This window comes from Petromyzon marinus, unplaced genomic scaffold (genome assembly GCF_048934315.1).
Source record: "Petromyzon marinus isolate PM22_M1 ecotype Great Lakes invasive population unplaced genomic scaffold, UKy_Petmar_22M1.pri1.0 PM_Scaffold_48, whole genome shotgun sequence".
Lineage (NCBI taxonomy): Eukaryota > Metazoa > Chordata > Hyperoartia > Petromyzontiformes > Petromyzontidae > Petromyzon > Petromyzon marinus.
In genome coordinates, this window is record NW_027423479.1 from 516900 (window position 1) to 536923 (window position 20024).

Consider the following 20024-nt stretch of genomic DNA (forward strand, 5'->3'; position numbering starts at 1 on the left):
TTCGGCATGCGGTGGCTGGGCATGCGGGCTACATGACCCAGCCATCGCAGCCTTCCCCGCCGGAGGAGCTCACCGATGGGACCTTGCCCAGATCTTTCAAGGATTTGTGAGCTCCTCACACAATCCAGTCTGGTTAAACCCAGGATGGATCGTAGGCAGGCCAGCCTAAATGTTTCTAACCGGCGAAGATGTTCCATTAGGGGGGTCCACGTTTCGCAAGCGTAGAGAAGGGAGGGAATGATCGTGGCCGAGAAGACCTGAAGCTTAGTGCGGAGCGAAAGACCAGGTAGCTTCCACACAGCGTTACGCAACCGATGAAAAGATATTGCCGCTCGACTGATTCGGAGTGAGACCTCTGCTGTTAAACTGGAGCCGGTCATAAGCACACTGCCCAGGTATGGGAAACTCTCCACTCTCTCCACAACTGCCCCATCACCGATTGGGAGTTGTGGGGGTGGAGTGTCCGATGGTACAAAATACCCAGGCAGGTGCTTAGTTTTGGTGGGGCTGATGGTAAGGCCCCACCTCTTAGTGGCACGCTCCAGTCTCAGCAGCAGCGTCTCCAACTCCTTCTCTGAATGAGCAGCTATTACCAAATCATCGGCATACATAATGTGGTTGAGCAATAGGGAGCCATCCCTTGACCGCACCCGGGCATCGATCAGCCTCCCATTATATCTGTACCATATGGAGATTCCCCCGGTACAGCTATTGAAGGCTTCACGAACTACGTGGTAAAAATAGATGTTAAATAATGTGGGAGCCGGAGGACATCCCTGTCGCACCCCAAGGTTAACAGGGAATGGCTCTGACTCCCGGCCACGTAGTTTTACCCGGGCCCGCTCACCATCATGAAGGTCCTTAATGATCATGAGCAGAGGGTCAGGTACTCCAAAAGCATGAAGAACAACCCAAAGCCCAGGCCTACTGATGGTATCATTGGCCTTGACCAGGTCAATAACGCAGAGATGTAGGTCTTGCTGGAATTCCCTACACCTCTGCTGTAGCAGACGGACAGAAAATATGGCATCTGTGCAGGACCGCCCTTTCCTGAAACCGCATTGGGGCTCCGCAAGCCTCTCCTCAGCGTGCCTGGCAAGGCGATGCTGAATAATCCTTACCAGGACCTTTCCCGGGACACTGAGGAGTGAGATGCCCCTGTAGTTGTTACAGTCTGTCCGGTCCCCCTTCTTAAAGAGGGGGACCACCAGGGCATCCTTCCAATCCTGCGGAACCCGTCCAGTGGTCCAGACTGTTGTTATGATGTCATATAGGGCAGTCTGTGCACAAACGCCACCCTCCCTCAACATTTCGCTTGGGAGATCATCTCTGCCCGCTGCCTTTCCTGGTCTCAGACTCCGGATCGCCTTCAGTACTTCCCCAACAGATGGCACCTCAGCCAGCCACTCACAGGGGGTGACTTCTTCCAATATTTTGCAGCCTCAGCAGGGTCATCCTCACTTTGTGCCACGATGTTTTCCTGGCTGAGGGATTTCCCCTCCCCCAGGACCTCACAGAAATGCTCAGCAAATCTGACACACACACACAGAGACACACAGACACACACAGACACACACACACTCACGCACACATGTTTAAGTTGTTGATGTTGTGGACGTTGTTGTTGATGTTGTTGTTTAAGTGGTTGACGTTGTTGACGTTGTTGTTGATGTTAATGCTGTTGTTGATGTTGTTGTTGACGTTGTTGTTGACGTTGTTATTGATGTTGAGGTTGTTTTGTTGATGTTTAAGTTGTTGACGTTGTTGATGTTAATGCTGTTGTTGACGTTGTTGTTGATGTTGTTGACGTTGTTATTTAAGTGGTTGACGTTGTTGACGTCGTTGTTGTTGATGTTGTTGACATTGTAGTTGACGTCGTTGTTGTTGATGTTGATGTTTTGTTGTTGTTTAAGTGGTTGACGTTGTTGACGTTGTTGTTTATGTTAATGCTGTTGTTGATGTTGTTGTTGTTGATGTTGATGTTGTTATTTAAGTGGTTGACGTTGTTGACGTCGTTGTTGTTGATGTTGTTGTTGATGTTGTTGTTGATGTTGTTGTTGATGTTGATGTTGTTGTTGACGTTGTTGTTGATGTTGAGGTTGTTTTGTTGATGTTGTTGATGTTTAAGTTGTTGACTTTGTTGATGTTAATGCTGTTGTTGACGTTGTTGTTGATGTTGTTGACGTTGTTATTTAAGTGGTTGACGTTGTTGACGTCGTTGTTGTTGATGTTGTTGACATTGTAGTTGACGTCGTTGTTGTTGATGTTGATGTTTTGTTGTTGTTTAAGTGGTTGACGTTGCTGACGTTGTTGTTGATGTTAATGCTGTTGTTGATGTTGTTGTTGACGTTGTTGTTGATGTTGTTGATGTTGAGGTTGTTTTGTTGATGTTGTTGATGTTTAAGTTGTTGACGTTGTTGATGTTGTTGTTGATGTTGAGGTTGTTTTGTTGATGTTGTTGATGTTTAAGTTGTTGACGTTGTTGATGTTAATGCTGTTGTTGACGTTGTTGTTGTTGTTATTTAAGTGGTTGACGTTGTTGACGTCGTTGTTGTTGATGTTGTTGTTGATGTTGATGTTGTTGTTGTTTAAGTGGTTGACGTTGTTGACTTTGTTGTTGATGTTAATGCTGTTGTTGATGTTAATGCTGTTGTTGTTGACGTTGTTGTTGATGTTAATGCTGTTGTTGACGATGTTGTTGACGTTGTTGTTGTTGTTATTTAAGTGGTTGACGTTGTTGACTTTGTTGTTGATGTTAATGCTGTTGTTGACGTTGTGGTTGACGTTGTTGTTGTTTAAGTGGTTGACGTTGTTGACTTTGTTGATGATGTTAATGCTGTTGTTGATGTTAATGCTGTTGATGTTGTTGTTGTTGACGTTGTTGTTGATGTTAATGCTGTTGTTGACGTTGATGTTGATGTTGTTGTTTAAGTGGTTGACGTTGTTGACTTTATTGTTGATGTTAATGCTGTTGTTGTTGTTGACGTTGTTGTTGATGTTGTTGTTTAAGTGGTTGACGTTGTTGATGTTAATGCTGTTGTTGATGTTAATGCTGTTGTTGTTGTTGTTGATGTTAATGCTGTTGACGTTGTTGACGTTGTTGTTGTTGTTGATGTTGTTGTTGTTGTTGACGTTGTTGTTGATGTTGTTGTTGATGTTGTTGTTGTTGTTGACTTTGTTGTTGATGTTAATGCTGTTGTTGATGTTAATGCTGTTGATGTTAATGCTGTTGATGTTGTTGTTGACGTTGTTGTTGATGTTGTTGACGTTGTTGTTGATGTTAATGCTGTTGTTGATGTTAATGTTGTTGTTGTTGACGTTGTTGTTGTTGTTGTTGACGTTGTTGTTGTTGTTGTTGTTGACTCCTGCGCCCCCACAGACAACTACGTCCACCGCCTGGTGGCCAGCAAGGCGGACGGCAAAGCTGTGCAGTTTGAGTGCGAGGGAGCTCCCTGCATGGACGAGAAAATTGACGCCTTGCAACTCGAGGTGGTGATGGTGGTGGTGGTGATGGTGGTGGTGGTGATGGTGGTGGTGGTGGTGATGGTGGTGGTGATGGTGGTGGTGGTGGTGATGGTGGTGGTGATGGTGGTGGTGGTGATGGTGGTGGTGGTGATGGTGGTGGTGATGGTGGTGGTGATGGTGATGGTGGTGGTGGTGGTGATGGTGGTGGTGGTGGTGGTGGTGATGGTGGTGGTGGTGATGGTGGTGGTGATGGTGGTGGTGGTGGTGGTGATGGTGGTGGTGGTGATGGTGGTGATGGTGGTGATGGTGGTGGTGGTGGTGACGGTGGTGGTGATGGTGGTGGTGATGATGGTGGTGGTGATGGTGGTGGTGGTGGTGGTGGTGATGGTGGTGGTGATGGTGGTGATGGTGGTGGTGGTGGTGATGGTGGTGGTGGTGATGGTGGTGGTGGTGATGGTGGTGGTGATGGTGGTGGTGGTGGTGATGGTGGTGGTGATGGTGGTGGTGGTGGTGGTGATGGTGGTGGTGGTGGTGGTGATGGTGGTGGTGGTGGTGGTGATGGTGGTGGTGATGGTGGTGGTGATGGTGGTGGTGATGGTGGTGGTGGTGGTGATGGTGGTGGTGGTGGTGATGGTGGTGGTGATGGTGGTGATGGTGGTGGTGATGGTGGTGGTGGTGGTGATGGTGGTGGTGATGGTGGTGGTGGTGATGGTGGTGGTGATGGTGGTGATGGTGGTGATGGTGGTGATGGTGGTGGTGGTGGTGACGGTGGTGGTGATGGTGGTGGTGATGATGGTGGTGGTGATGGTGGTGGTGGTGGTGGTGGTGGTGATGGTGGTGGTGATGGTGGTGATGGTGGTGGTGGTGGTGATGGTGGTGGTGGTGATGGTGGTGGTGGTGATGGTGGTGGTGATGGTGGTGGTGGTGGTGATGGTGGTGGTGATGGTGGTGGTGGTGGTGGTGATGGTGGTGGTGGTGGTGGTGATGGTGGTGGTGGTGGTGGTGGTGATGGTGGTGGTGATGGTGGTGGTGATGGTGGTGGTGATGGTGGTGGTGGTGGTGATGGTGGTGGTGGTGGTGATGGTGGTGGTGATGGTGGTGATGGTGGTGATGGTGGTGGTGATGGTGGTGGTGGTGGTGATGGTGGTGGTGATGGTGGTGGTGGTGATGGTGGTGGTGATGGTGGTGATGGTGGTGATGGTGGTGATGGTGGTGGTGGTGGTGGTGACGGTGGTGGTGATGGTGGTGGTGATGATGGTGGTGGTGATGGTGGTGGTGGTGGTGGTGGTGATGGTGGTGGTGATGGTGGTGATGGTGGTGGTGGTGGTGATGGTGGTGGTGGTGATGGTGGTGGTGGTGATGGTGGTGGTGGTGATGGTGGTGGTGGTGGTGATGGTGGTGGTGATGGTGGTGGTGGTGGTGGTGATGGTGGTGGTGGTGGTGGTGATGGTGGTGGTGGTGGTGGTGATGGTGGTGGTGATGGTGGTGGTGATGGTGGTGGTGATGGTGGTGGTGGTGATGGTGGTGGTGGTGGTGATGGTGGTGGTGTGGTGATGGTGGTGATGGTGGTGATGGTGGTGGTGATGGTGGTGGTGGTGGTGATGGTGGTGGTGATGGTGGTGGTGGTGATGGTGGTGGTGATGGTGGTGATGGTGGTGATGGTGGTGATGGTGGTGGTGGTGGTGACGGTGGTGGTGATGGTGGTGGTGATGATGGTGGTGGTGATGGTGGTGGTGGTGGTGGTGATGGTGGTGGTGATGGTGGTGATGGTGGTGGTGGTGGTGATGGTGGTGGTGGTGATGGTGGTGGTGGTGATGGTGGTGGTGGTGATGGTGGTGGTGGTGGTGATGGTGGTGGTGATGGTGGTGGTGGTGGTGGTGATGGTGGTGGTGGTGGTGGTGATGGTGGTGGTGGTGGTGGTGATGGTGGTGGTGATGGTGGTGGTGATGGTGGTGGTGATGGTGGTGGTGGTGGTGATGGTGGTGGTGGTGGTGATGGTGGTGGTGATGGTGGTGATGGTGGTGATGGTGGTGGTGATGGTGGTGGTGGTGGTGATGGTGGTGGTGATGGTGGTGGTGGTGATGGTGGTGGTGATGGTGGTGATGGTGGTGGTGGTGATGGTGGTGATGGTGGTGATGGTGGTGATGGTGGTGGTGGTGACGGTGGTGGTGATGGTGGTGGTGATGATGGTGGTGGTGATGGTGGTGGTGGTGGTGGTGATGGTGGTGGTGATGGTGGTGGTGGTGGTGATGGTGGTGGTGGTGATGGTGGTGGTGGTGATGGTGGTGGTGATGGTGGTGGTGGTGGTGATGGTGGTGGTGATGGTGGTGGTGGTGGTGGTGATGGTGGTGGTGGTGATGGTGGTGGTGGTGATGGTGGTGGTGATGGTGGTGGTGATGGTGGTGGTGATGGTGGTGGTGGTGGTGATGGTGGTGATGGTGGTGATGGTGGTGGTGATGGTGGTGGTGGTGGTGATGGTGGTGGTGATGGTGGTGGTGGTGATGGTGGTGGTGATGGTGGTGGTGATGGTGGTGGTGGTGGTGGTGATGGTGGTGGTGGTGATGGTGGTGATGGTGGTGGTGGTGGTGATGGTGGTGGTGGTGATGGTGGTGGTGGTGATGGTGGTGGTGATGGTGGTGGTGGTGGTGATGGTGGTGGTGATGGTGGTGGTGGTGGTGATGGTGGTGGTGGTGGTGGTGATGGTGGTGGTGGTGGTGGTGATGGTGGTGGTGATGGTGGTGGTGATGGTGGTGGTGATGGTGGTGGTGGTGATGGTGGTGGTGGTGATGGTGGTGGTGGTGATGGTGGTGATGGTGGTGATGGTGGTGGTGGTGGTGACGGTGGTGGTGATGGTGGTGGTGATGATGGTGGTGGTGATGGTGGTGGTGGTGGTGGTGGTGATGGTGGTGGTGATGGTGGTGATGGTGGTGGTGGTGGTGGTGATGGTGGTGGTGGTGATGGTGGTGGTGATGGTGGTGGTGGTGGTGATGGTGGTGGTGATGGTGGTGGGTGGTGGTGGTGGTGATGGTGGTGGTGGTGGTGGTGATGGTGGTGGTGGTGGTGGTGATGGTGGTGGTGATGGTGGTGGTGATGGTGGTGGTGATGGTGGTGGTGGTGGTGATGGTGGTGGTGTGGTGATGGTGGTGGTGATGGTGGTGATGGTGGTGATGGTGGTGGTGATGGTGGTGGTGGTGGTGATGGTGGTGGTGATGGTGGTGGTGGTGATGGTGGTGGTGATGGTGGTGATGGTGGTGGTGGTGATGGTGGTGATGGTGGTGATGGTGGTGATGGTGGTGGTGGTGACGGTGGTGGTGATGGTGGTGGTGATTGGTGGTGGTGATGGTGGGGTGGTGGTGGTGGTGATGGTGGTGGTGATGGTGGTGATGGTGGTGGGTGGTGGTGATGGTGGTGGTGGTGATGGTGGTGGTGGTGATGGTGGTGGTGATGGTGGTGGTGGTGGTGATGGTGGTGGTGATGGTGGTGGTGGTGGTGGTGATGGTGGTGGTGATGGTGGTGGTGGTGATGGTGGTGGTGATGGTGGTGGTGATGGTGGTGGTGGTGATGATGGTGGTGATGGTGGTGATGGTGGTGGTGATGGTGGTGATGGTGGTGGTGGTGGTGATGGTGGTGATGATGGTGGTGGTGATGGTGGTGATGGTGGTGGTGGTGGTGGTGGTGATGGTGGTGGTGGTGGTGATGGTGGTGATGATGGTGGTGGTGGTGGTGATGGTGGTGGTGATGATGGTGGTGGTGGTGATGGTGGTGATGGTGGTGGTGGTGATGATGGTGGTGGTGGTGGTGGTGATGGTGGTGGTGATGGTGGTGGTGGTGGTGGTGATGGTGGTGGTGATGGTGGTGGTGATGGTGGTGGTGGTGGTGATGGTGGTGGTGGTGGTGGTGGTGATGGTGGTGGTGGTGGTGGTGATGGTGATGGTGGTGGTAATGGTGGTGGTGGTGATGGTGGTGGTGGTGGTGATGGTGGTGGTGATGGTGGTGGTGGTGATGGTGGTGGTGGTGGTGATGGTGGTGGTGGTGATGGTGGTGGTGGTGGTGGTGATGGTGGTGATGGTGGTGGTGATGGTGGTGGTAGTGGTGATGGTGATGGTGGTGGTGATGGTGGTGGTGATGGTGGTGGTAATGGTGGTGGTGGTGGTGATGGTGGTGATGGTGGTGGTGATGGTGGTGGTGGTGATGGTGGTGGTGATGGTGGTGATGGTGATGGTGGTGGTGATGGTGGTGGTGGTGGTGATGGTGGTGATGGTGGTGGTGATGGTGGTGGTGGTGATGGTGGTGGTGATGGTGGTGGTGATGGTGGTGGTGGTGATGGTGGTGGTGGTGGTGGTGATGGTGGTGATGATGGTGGTGGTGGTGGTGGTGATGGTGGTGGTGATGGTGGTAGTGGTGGTGATGGTGGTGATGATGGTGGTGGTGGTGGTGATGGTGGTGGTGATGGTGGTGGTGATGGTGGTGATGGTGGTGGTGGTGATGGTGGTGATGGTGGTGGTGGTGGTGATGATGGTGGTGGTGATGGTGGTGGTGGTGGTGGTGATGGTGGTGGTGATGGTGGTGGTGATGGTGGTGGTGGTGGTGATGGTGGTGGTGGTGGTGGTGGTGATGGTGGTGGTGGTGGTGGTGATGGTGATGGTGGTGGTAATGGTGGTGGTGGTGATGGTGGTGGTGGTGGTGATGGTGGTGGTGATGGTGGTGGTGGTGATGGTGGTGGTGGTGGTGATGGTGGTGGTGGTGATGGTGGTGGTGGTGGTGGTGATGGTGGTGATGGTGGTGGTGATGGTGGTGGTAGTGGTGATGGTGATGGTGGTGGTGATGGTGGTGGTGATGGTGGTGGTAATGGTGGTGGTGGTGGTGATGGTGGTGATGGTGGTGGTGATGGTGGTGGTGGTGATGGTGGTGGTGATGGTGGTGATGGTGATGGTGGTGGTGATGGTGGTGGTGGTGGTGATGGTGGTGATGGTGGTGGTGATGGTGGTGGTGGTGATGGTGGTGGTGATGGTGGTGGTGATGGTGGTGGTGGTGATGGTGGTGGTGGTGGTGGTGATGGTGGTGATGATGGTGGTGGTGGTGGTGGTGATGGTGGTGGTGATGGTGGTAGTGGTGGTGATGGTGGTGATGATGGTGGTGGTGGTGGTGATGGTGGTGGTGATGGTGGTGGTGATGGTGGTGATGGTGGTGGTGGTGATGGTGGTGATGGTGGTGGTGGTGGTGATGATGGTGGTGGTGGTGGTGATGGTGGTGATGGTGGTGGTGGTGATGGTGGTGGTGATGGTGGTGGTGGTGGTGATGGTGGTGGTGGTGATGGTGGTGGTGGTGGTGATGGTGATGGTGGTGGTAATGGTGGTGGTGGTGATGGTGGTGGTGGTGGTGATGGTGGTGGTGATGGTGGTGGTGGTGGGTGGTGGTGGTGGTGATGGTGGTGGTGGTGGTGGTGATGGTGGTGATGGTGGTGGTGGTGGTGATGGTGGTGATGGTGGTGGTGATGGTGGTGGTAGTGGTGATGGTGATGGTGGTGGTGATGGTGGTGGTGGTGGTGATGGTGGTGGTAATGGTGGTGGTGGTGGTGATGGTGGTGATGGTGGTGGTGATGGTGGTGGTGGTGATGGTGGTGGTGATGGTGGTGATGGTGATGGTGGTGGTGATGGTGGTGGTGGTGGTGGTGATGGTGGTGATGGTGGTGGTGATGATGGTGGTGATGGTGGTGATGGTGGTGGTGATGGTGGTGGTGGTGATGGTGGTGGTGATGGTGGTGGTGATGGTGGTGGTGATGGTGGTGGTGGTGGTGGTGATGGTGGTGATGATGGTGGTGGTGGTGGTGGTGATGGTGGTGGTGATGGTGGTAGTGGTGGTGATGGTGGTGATGATGGTGGTGGTGGTGGTGATGGTGGTGGTGATGGTGGTGGTGATGGTGGTGATGGTGGTGGTGGTGATGGTGGTGATGGTGGTGGTGGTGGTGATGATGGTGGTGGTGGTGGTGATGGTGGTGGTGATGGTGGTGGTGGTGATGGTGGTGGTGATGGTGGTGGTGATGGTGGTGGTGGTGGTGATGGTGGTGGTGGTGGTGATGGTGGTGGTGGTGGTGATGGTGATGGTGGTGGTAATGGTGGTGGTGGTGATGGTGGTGGTGGTGGTGATGGTGGTGGTGATGGTGGTGGTGGTGATGGTGGTGGTGGTGGTGATGGTGGTGGTGGTGGTGGTGATGGTGGTGATGGTGGTGGTGGTGGTGATGGTGGTGATGGTGGTGGTGATGGTGGTGGTAGTGGTGATGGTGATGGTGGTGGTGATGGTGGTGGTGATGGTGGTGGTAATGGTGGTGGTGGTGGTGATGGTGGTGATGGTGGTGGTGATGGTGGTGGTGGTGATGGTGCTGGTGGTGATGGTGATGGTGGTGGTGATGGTGGTGGTGGTGGTGGTGATGGTGGTGATGGTGGTGGTGATGATGGTGGTGATGGTGGTGATGGTGGTGGTGATGGTGGTGGTGGTGATGGTGGTGGTGATGGTGGTGGTGATGGTGGTGGTGATGGTGGTGGTGGTGGTGGTGATGGTGGTGATGGTGGTGATGGTGGTGGTGATGGTGATGGTGGTGATGGTGATGGTGGTGGTGGTGGTGGTGATGGTGGTGGTGATGGTGGTGGTGATGGTGGTGATGGTGGTGGTGGTGATGGTGGTGATGGTGGTGGTGGTGATGATGGTGGTGGTGGTGGTGGTGATGGTGGTGGTGATGGTGGTGGTGGTGGTGGTGATGGTGGTGGTGATGGTGGTGGTGATGGTGGTGGTGATGGTGGTGGTGGTGGTGATGGTGGTGGTGGTGGTGGTGATGGTGATGGTGGTGGTAATGGTGGTGGTGGTGATGGTGGTGGTGGTGGTGATGGTGGTGGTGATGGTGGTGGTGGTGATGGTGGTGGTGGTGGTGATGGTGGTGGTGGTGATGGTGGTGATGGTGGTGGTGGTGATGGTGGTGATGGTGGTGGTGATGGTGGTGGTAGTGGTGATGGTGATGGTGGTGGTGATGGTGGTGGTGATGGTGGTGGTAATGGTGGTGGTGGTGGTGATGGTGGTGATGGTGGTGGTGATGGTGGTGGTGGTGATGGTGGTGGTGATGGTGGTGATGGTGATGGTGGTGGTGATGGTGGTGGTGGTGGTGATGGTGGTGATGGTGGTGGTGATGGTGGTGGTGGTGATGGTGGTGGTGATGGTGGTGGTGATGGTGGTGGTGGTGATGGTGGTGGTGGTGGTGGTGATGGTGGTGATGATGGTGGTGGTGGTGGTGGTGATGGTGGTGGTGATGGTGGTAGTGGTGGTGATGGTGGTGATGATGGTGGTGGTGGTGGTGATGGTGGTGGTGATGGTGGTGGTGATGGTGGTGATGGTGGTGGTGGTGATGGTGGTGATGGTGGTGGTGGTGGTGATGATGGTGGTGGTGGTGGTGATGGTGGTGGTGATGGTGGTGGTGGTGATGGTGGTGGTGATGGTGGTGGTGGTGGTGATGGTGGTGGTGGTGATGGTGGTGGTGGTGGTGATGGTGATGGTGGTGGTAATGGTGGTGGTGGTGATGGTGGTGGTGGTGGTGATGGTGGTGGTGATGGTGGTGGTGGTGATGGTGGTGGTGGTGGTGATGGTGGTGGTGGTGGTGGTGATGGTGGTGATGGTGGTGGTGGTGGTGATGGTGGTGATGGTGGTGGTGATGGTGGTGGTAGTGGTGATGGTGATGGTGGTGGTGATGGTGGTGGTGGTGGTGATGGTGGTGGTAATGGTGGTGGTGGTGGTGATGGTGGTGATGGTGGTGGTGATGGTGGTGGTGGTGATGGTGGTGGTGATGGTGGTGATGGTGATGGTGGTGGTGATGGTGGTGGTGGTGGTGGTGATGGTGGTGATGGTGGTGGTGATGATGGTGGTGATGGTGGTGATGGTGGTGGTGATGGTGGTGGTGGTGATGGTGGTGGTGATGGTGGTGGTGATGGTGGTGGTGATGGTGGTGGTGGTGGTGGTGATGGTGGTGATGATGGTGGTGGTGGTGGTGGTGGTGATGGTGGTGGTGATGGTGGTAGTGGTGGTGATGGTGGTGATGATGGTGGTGGTGGTGGTGATGGTGGTGGTGATGGTGGTGGTGATGGTGGTGATGGTGGTGGTGGTGATGGTGGTGATGGTGGTGGTGGTGGTGATGATGGTGGTGGTGGTGGTGATGGTGGTGGTGATGGTGGTGGTGGTGATGGTGGTGGTGATGGTGGTGGTGATGGTGGTGGTGGTGGTGATGGTGGTGGTGGTGGTGATGGTGGTGGTGGTGGTGATGGTGATGGTGGTGGTAATGGTGGTGGTGGTGATGGTGGTGGTGGTGGTGATGGTGGTGGTGATGGTGGTGGTGGTGATGGTGGTGGTGGTGGTGATGGTGGTGGTGGTGGTGGTGATGGTGGTGATGGTGGTGGTGGTGGTGATGGTGGTGATGGTGGTGGTGATGGTGGTGGTAGTGGTGATGGTGATGGTGGTGGTGATGGTGGTGGTGGTGATGGTGGTGGTAATGGTGGTGGTGGTGGTGATGGTGGTGATGGTGGTGGTGATGGTGGTGGTGGTGATGGTGCTGGTGGTGATGGTGATGGTGGTGGTGATGGTGGTGGTGGTGGTGGTGATGGTGGTGATGGTGGTGGTGATGATGGTGGTGATGGTGGTGATGGTGGTGGTGATGGTGGTGGTGGTGATGGTGGTGGTGATGGTGGTGGTGATGGTGGTGGTGGTGGTGGTGATGGTGGTGGTGGTGGTGGTGATGGTGGTGATGGTGGTGATGGTGGTGGTGATGGTGATGGTGGTGATGGTGATGGTGGTGGTGGTGATGGTGGTGATGGTGGTGGTGGTGGTGATGGTGATGGTGGTGATGGTGGTGATGGTGGTGGTGGTGATGGTGGTGGTGGTGATGGTGGTGGTGATGGTGGTGGTGATGATGGTGGTGATGGTGGTGGTGGTGATGGTGGTGGTGGTGGTGATGGTGGTGATGGTGGTGATGGTGGTGGTGGTGATGGTGGTGGTGGTGGTGATGGTGGTGATGGTGATGGTGGTGATGGTGGTGGTGGTGGTGGTGATGGTGGTGGTGATGGTGGTGGTGATGGTGGTGATGGTGGTGATGGTGGTGGTGATGGTGGTGGTGGTGGTGATGGTGGTGATGGTGATGGTGGTGGTGGTGGTGATGGTGGTGGTGGTGGTGATGGTGGTGGTGATGGTGGTGATGGTGGTGGTGATGGTGGTGGTGGTGATGGTGGTGGTGATGGTGGTGATGGTGATGGTGGTGGTGATGGTGGTGGTGGTGGTGGTGGTGATGGTGGTGATGGTGGTGGTGATGATGGTGGTGGTGATGGTGGTGATGGTGGTGGTGATGGTGGTGGTGGTGATGGTGGTGGTGATGGTGGTGGTGATGGTGGTGGTGATGGTGGTGGTGGTGGTGGTGGTGATGGTGGTGATGGTGGTGATGGTGGTGGTGATGGTGATGGTGGTGATGGTGATGGTGGTGGTGGTGATGGTGGTGATGGTGATGGTGGTGGTGATGGTGGTGATGGTGGTGGTGATGGTGGTGGTGGTGATGGTGGTGGTGGTGATGGTGGTGGTGATGGTGGTGGTGGTGGTGATGGTGGTGATGGTGGTGGTGATGGTGGTGGTGGTGGTGATGGTGGTGATGGTGATGGTGGTGATGGTGGTGGTGATGGTGGTGATGGTGGTGATGGTGGTGGTGATGGTGGTGGTGGTGGTGATGGTGGTGATGGTGATGGTGGTGGTGATGGTGGTGGTGGTGGTGATGGTGGTGGTGATAGTGATGGTGGTGGTGGTGGTGGTGATGGTGATGGTGGTGATGGTGGTGATGGTGGTGATGGTGGTGGTAATGGTGGTGGTGGTGGTGATGGTGGTGGTGATGGTGGTGGTGATGGTGGTGGTGATGGTGGTGATGGTGGTGGTGATGGTGGTGGTGGTGGTGATGGTGGTGGTGATGGTGGTGGTGATGGTGGTGGTGATGGTGGTGGTAATGGTGGTGGTGGTGGTGATGGTGGTGATGGTGGTGGTGATGGTGGTGGTGGTGATGGTGGTGGTGATGGTGGTGATGGTGATGGTGGTGGTGATGGTGGTGGTGGTGGTGATGGTGGTGATGGTGGTGGTGATGATGGTGGTGGTGATGGTGGTGATGGTGGTGGTGATGGTGGTGGTGATGGTGGTGGTGATGGTGGTGGTGGTGGTGGTGATGGTGGTGATGGTGGTGGTGGTGATGGTGGTGATGGTGGTGGTGGTGGTGGTGGTGATGGTGGTGGTGGTGGTGGTGATGGTGGTGATGGTGGTGGTGGTGATGGTGGTGATGGTGGTGGTGGTGATGATGTTGATGATGATGTTGGTGATGTTGATGTTGGTAGTGATGTTGTTGTTGATGTTGCTGATGATGCTGATGATGATGTTGATGATGTTGGTGATGATGATGATGATGTTGATGATGATGTTGATGATAATGGTGATGTTGTTGATGGTGATGTGGATGTTGTTGATGATGTTGGTGATGATGATGATGATGATGGTGATGTTGATGTTGTTGATAATGGTGATGGTGATGTTGATGTTGCTGATGATGATGGTGATGTTGGTGATGTTGTTGATAATGGTGATGGTGATGTTGATGTTGCTGATGATGATGCTGATGATGATGATGTTGCTGATGATGATGCTGATGATGATGGTGATGATGATGATGGTGATGATGGTGATGTTGATGATAATGGTGATTTTGATGTTGCTGATGATGATGGTGATGTTGGTGATGTTGTTGATGTTGCTGATGAAGATGCTGATGATGTTGACGATGTTGATGTTGGTAGTGATTATGTTGATGTTGCTGATGATGATGCTGATGATGTTTGTGATGTTGTTAGTGATGTTGATGTTGCTGATGATGATGCTGATGTTGGTAGTGATGATGATGATGTTGATGATGATGCTGATGATGTTTGTGATGTTGATATTGGTAGTGATGATGATGTTGGTAGTGATGTTGATGATGATGCTGATGATGATGTTGTTGATGTTGGTAGTGATGATGATGATGCTGATGATGATGATGCTGATGATGTTGTTGGTAGTACTCTTACCTACTGACGAGCCAGCTGGAGTCACAGCGGATCTATTGGGAGGGGAAGCTGACACGTCTAGAGAAAGACTTCTCAGAGGAGGTGAGACACAGAGACACAGACACACACAGAGACACACAGAGAGACACACACAGACACAGAGACACACACAGAGACACACAGACACAGAGACACACACGTCTAGAGAAAGACTTCTCAAAGGAGGTGAGACACAGAGACACAGAGACACACACAGAGACACACACAGAGACACACACACAGAGACACACACAGAGACACACACAGAGACACACAGAGACACACAGAGACACAGACACACACAGAGACACACACAGACACACACAGAGACACACAGAGACACAGAGACACACACACGTCTAGAGAAAGACTTCTCAGAGGAGGTGAGACACACACACAGATACACACACACAGAGACACACACAGAGACACGCACACACACACACAGAGACACAGACACACACAGAGACACACACAGACACACACAGAGACACAGAGACACAGAGACACACAGAGACACAGACACAACAACAACAACCGCCATTCGCCACTAAGTGGCGGTGACGTCACCACGACGCTTGTGCCAGGCTATGTGCACCCTGAGGCCACGTGAAGTGTCGAACGCCCGCTGGCAGGAGGTCACGGGGCAGACCCAGGTGCCACGGGTCGACTGACTGAGATGACTGGCTGATGCACCACCTGTGCCCCCTACTGTGCCAACCTGCTGTGCTTTAGCCACCCGGCGCTCCGCTCGCTGTTGTGAGCGTCGCTCCTCCGCCCTCCGTTGTTGTTGGAGGGCGACTGCCTCCAACTGCCCAGTAGCATCCTTCACGAGCCTCCTCCACAGAGGCCGATCTTGACACCGCTGGTACCAGTCATCGGCAAGTCCACTCAGCTCCACGTCCTCCTGTACCACATCACTCCATCTCTTCTCTAGCCCGTGCCGCGCCCGCTTAGCCCCCTCAATCCGGCCAAACAAAAGCTGTTTCGGCATGCGGTGGCTGGGCATGCGGGCTACATGACCCAGCCATCGCAGCCTTGCCTGCCGGAGGAGCTCACCGATGGGACCCTGCCCAGATCTTTCAAGGATTTGTGAGCTCCTCACACAATCCAGTCTGGTTAAACCCAGGATGGATCGTAGGCAGGTCAGCCTAAATGTTTCAAACCGGCGAAGATGTTCCATTAGGGGGGTCCACGTTTCGCAAGCGTAGAGAAGGGAGGGAATGACTGTGGCCGAGAAGACCTGAAGCTTAGTGCGGAGCGACAGACCAGGTAGCTTCCACACAGCGTTACGCAACCGATGAAAAGATATTGCCGCTCGACTGATTCGGAGTGAGACCTCTGCTGTTAAACTGGAGCCAGTCATAAGCACACTGCCCAGGTATGGGAAACTCTCCACTCTCTCCACAACTGCCCCATCACCGATTGGGAGTTGTGGGGGTGGAGTGTCCGATGGTACAAAATACCCAGGCAGGTGCTTAGTTTTGGTGGGGCTGATGGTAAGGCCCCACCTCTTAGTGGCACGCTCCAGTCTCAGCAGCAGCGTCTCCAACTCCTCCTCTGACTGAGCAGCTATTACCAAGTCATCAGCATACATAACGTGGTTGAGCAATAGGGAGCCATCCCTTGACCGCACCCGGGCATCGATTAGCCTCCCATTATATCTGTACCATATGGAGATTCCCCCGGTACAGCTATTGAAGGCTTCACGAACTACGTGGTCAAAATAGATGTTAAATAATGTGGGAGCCAGAGGACATCCCTGTCGCACCCCAAGGTGTACAGGGAATGGCTCTGACTCCCGGCCACGTAGTTTTACCCGGGCCCGCTCACCATCATGAAGGTCCTTAATGATCGTGAGCAGAGGGTCAGGTACTCCAAAAGCACGAAGAACGACCCAGAGCCCAGGCCTACTGATGGTATCATAGGCCTTGACCAGGTCAATAAAGCAGAGATGTAGGTCTTGTTGGAATTCCCTACACCTCTGCTGTAGCAGACAGACAGAAAATATGGCATCTGTGCAGGACCGCCCTTTCCTGAAACCGCATTGGGGCTCCGCAAGCCTCTCCTCAGCGTGCCTGGCAAGGCGATGCTGAATAATCCTTGCCAGGACCTTTCCCGGCACACTGAGGAGTGAGATGCCCCTGTAGTTGTTACAGTCTGTGCGGTCCCCCTTCTTAAAAAGGGGGACCACCAGGGCATCCTTCCAATCCTGCGGAACCTGTCCAGTGGTCCAGACTGTTGTTATGATGTCATATAGGGCAGTCTGTGCACAAACGCCACCCTCCCTCAGCATTTCGCTTGGGAGATCATCTCTGCCCGCTGCCTTTCCTGGTCTCAGACTCCGGATCGCCTTCAATACTTCCTCAGCAGATGGCACCTCAGCCAGCCACTCACAGGGGGTGACTTCATCCAATATTTGAGGCACCGCAGCCTCAGCAGGGTCATCCTCACTTTGTGCCACGATGTTTTCCTGGCTGAGGGATTTTCCCTCCCCCAGGACCTCACAGAAATGCTCAGCAAATCTGCGAACCTGTTCCTGGGGGTCGGAAATTGGATCACCGTTTTTTCCCCTAATGATGGTAATAGGTGTGGCGCTGCAGGTTACTTTTTTGATGGAGTTAAATAGCGATTTGTGATCACGGGCCACTGAGGCAGACTCCATCTCCTCAGCAACCCGCGACCACCACCCATCCTTGCAGCGCCTCACGGCTCTCCGAACCTCCGAGCGAAGGCTGCGGTAAGCCTCCTCATTCTCTGATGTGGGATTCTGTAGCCGATGACAGTGGGCCTGTCGCTTTTTCTCAACCATCCTGAACACCTCCTCTGTCATCCAGGGTGTCTGGGGAGGTCTGGACCGCGTACCCAAAGCAGCCATTGCAGCTGCATGAGTCACAGTCCTAAACCTCGCCCATTTACCCTCGACATCAGGAGGAGTCGGGGACGATGCCAATCCCAGCCGCAAGCGATGATGAAATTCTCGCTTGCAACTTTCATCAGATAACTGAGACCAGGCCACTTTAGGTTGGAATGGGGTCCTGGGTGTACACCCACCACCGGAGTGGAAGAATGGCAGGCGCATCTTACAGATGACTAGTCGATGGTCAGAGGGCAGATCAGCTCCACGGTAGGTCCTGGTGTCAAGGACATGGGCTCGCATTCGCTGGTCCGTCACTATGTAGTCCAGCAGATGTTCTTGCTTGGACCCGGCATGCATCCATGATGTTGTGTGGATGCGCCGATGCCGGAACAGCGTGTTGGTAATTACAAGCCCATGGGCTGCACAAAAATCTAGCAGCCTCCTACCGTTGTTATTGAGCTGATCTGGCCCATGCCCTCCAATCACTCCAGACCAGGTGCCAGTATCATGACCAACTCGGGCATTGAAGTCACCCAACATGATGACTCTATCCCGAGGGGCCACTTTAGCCAGCACCTGTGACAGGAGGTCATAGAAGGCATCTGACTCATCGGCTTTGCCTGCATCCCTCCACGGATGTTCATCTTCGGTGGGGGCATAAGTAACCACGACCACCATTCCTCGCCTCCGGTTGATGGGAAGGCGAGCCCAAAGTAGCCTGGGGCTTACAGCTTCCCACACCTCACCGCCACGCTCCCACGCCCCCTTCATTCTTTTGTTCAAAAGAAGACCCACACCCTGTTGTTTGGCAGTCTGCTGCCCCGAGTAGAGGACTGTCCACCCCTCATGGTGGCAGGAGCCAGAGCCGGTCCACCGGACCTCCTGAATGCCGCATAGATCCAGGCGGTACCGGTCCAGCTCCCGACAGAGGAGTGGCAGCCTCTCCTCTGCAGTGAGCGTTCGAACATTCCACGTGGCCACCCGTAGTGGCTTTTCGTTGTTTCTGGAGTAGCCCCGAGGGTAGGTATTCAATCTCCTGGCTCCGCCAATTGGGGTTTGGCCAGGAGACGTCATAGACGCCTGGCCCCCCGGGGCCTCCGGCACAAGCTTAGTTGTTACATATTTCACTTTAATTCGTGGTTTTGTGGTAATTAATTGAAGGTGGAGGGGTTACCAGCCCCTCGCACCCGTCCAGAGCCCCCGTTTAGCCCCTGTGGTGGACACATATGCCATGAGGGGAGGAGCCAATCAAAATTGGAACTCCCCCCACAGCACTGTCCACGACAGAGTTGCCCGTCCGGCACCGCGAGGAGGTAGGGGGTTGTTTTTGCCGACACAGACACACACACAGAGACACACACAGAGACACAGAGACACACACAGACACACACGTCTAGAGAAAGACTTCTCAGAGGAGGTGAGACACACACACAGAGACACAGAGACACAGAGACACACACAGAGACACACAGAGACACACAGACACACAGAGACACACACAGAGACACACAGAGACACACAGAGACACACACAGAGACACACAGAGACTCACACAGAGACACACAGAGACACACACAGAGACACACAGAGACACACACAGAGACACACACACAGACACACACAGAGACACACACACAGAGACACAGAGACACACACAGAGACACACACAGAGACACACACAGAGACACACAGAGACACAGAGACACAGAGACACAGATACACTCACACAGAGACACACTTAGAGACACACACACACACAGACACACAGAGACACACACACACACACGTCTAGAGAAAGACTTCTCAGAGGAGGTGAGACACACACAGACACACACACAGAGACACACACAGAGACACACACATAGACACACACAGAGACACACACATAGACACACACAGAGACACACACAGAGACACACAGAGACACACACAGAGACACACAGAGACACACACAGAGACACAGAGACACACACAGAGACACACACAGAGACACTCACAGAGACACACACAGAGACACACACAGAGACACACACAGAGACACACAGACACACACAGAGACACACACAGAGACACCCACAGAGACACACACAGAGACACCCACAGAGACACCCACAGAGACACACACAGAGACACACACAGAGACACACACAGAGACACTCACAGAGACACACACAGAGACACACACAGAGACACACACAGAGACACACAGAGACACACAGAGACACACACAGAGACACTCACAGAGACACACAGAGACACAGAGACACAGAGACTCACACAGAGACACACAGAGACACAGAGACACACAGAGAGACACACACAGAGACACACACACAGACACACACAGAGACCCACACAGAGACACACACAGAGACACACAGATACTCACAGAGACACACACAGAGACACTGACACAGAGACACACACAGAGACACACACACAGAGACACACAGAGACACAGAGACACACAGAGACACAGAGACACTCACAGAGACACACAGAGACACACACACAGACACAGAGACACACAGAGACACATGCAGAGACACACAGAGACACAG

General features: G+C 54.3%; 1 protein-coding gene across 1 annotated transcript in view; it reads left to right on the top strand.

Moving 5' to 3' along the window:
• Positions 1-20024, top strand: part of BRAP (BRCA1 associated protein) — a 57721-nt gene that overhangs the window by 24761 nt on the left and 12936 nt on the right. Inside the window, exons 10-11 of the mRNA XM_076064487.1 lie at positions 3380-3489; positions 14577-14666. Of these exons, the coding sequence (XP_075920602.1) occupies positions 3380-3489; positions 14577-14666 (200 nt within the window). The remainder of the gene's footprint in view (positions 1-3379; positions 3490-14576; positions 14667-20024) is intronic.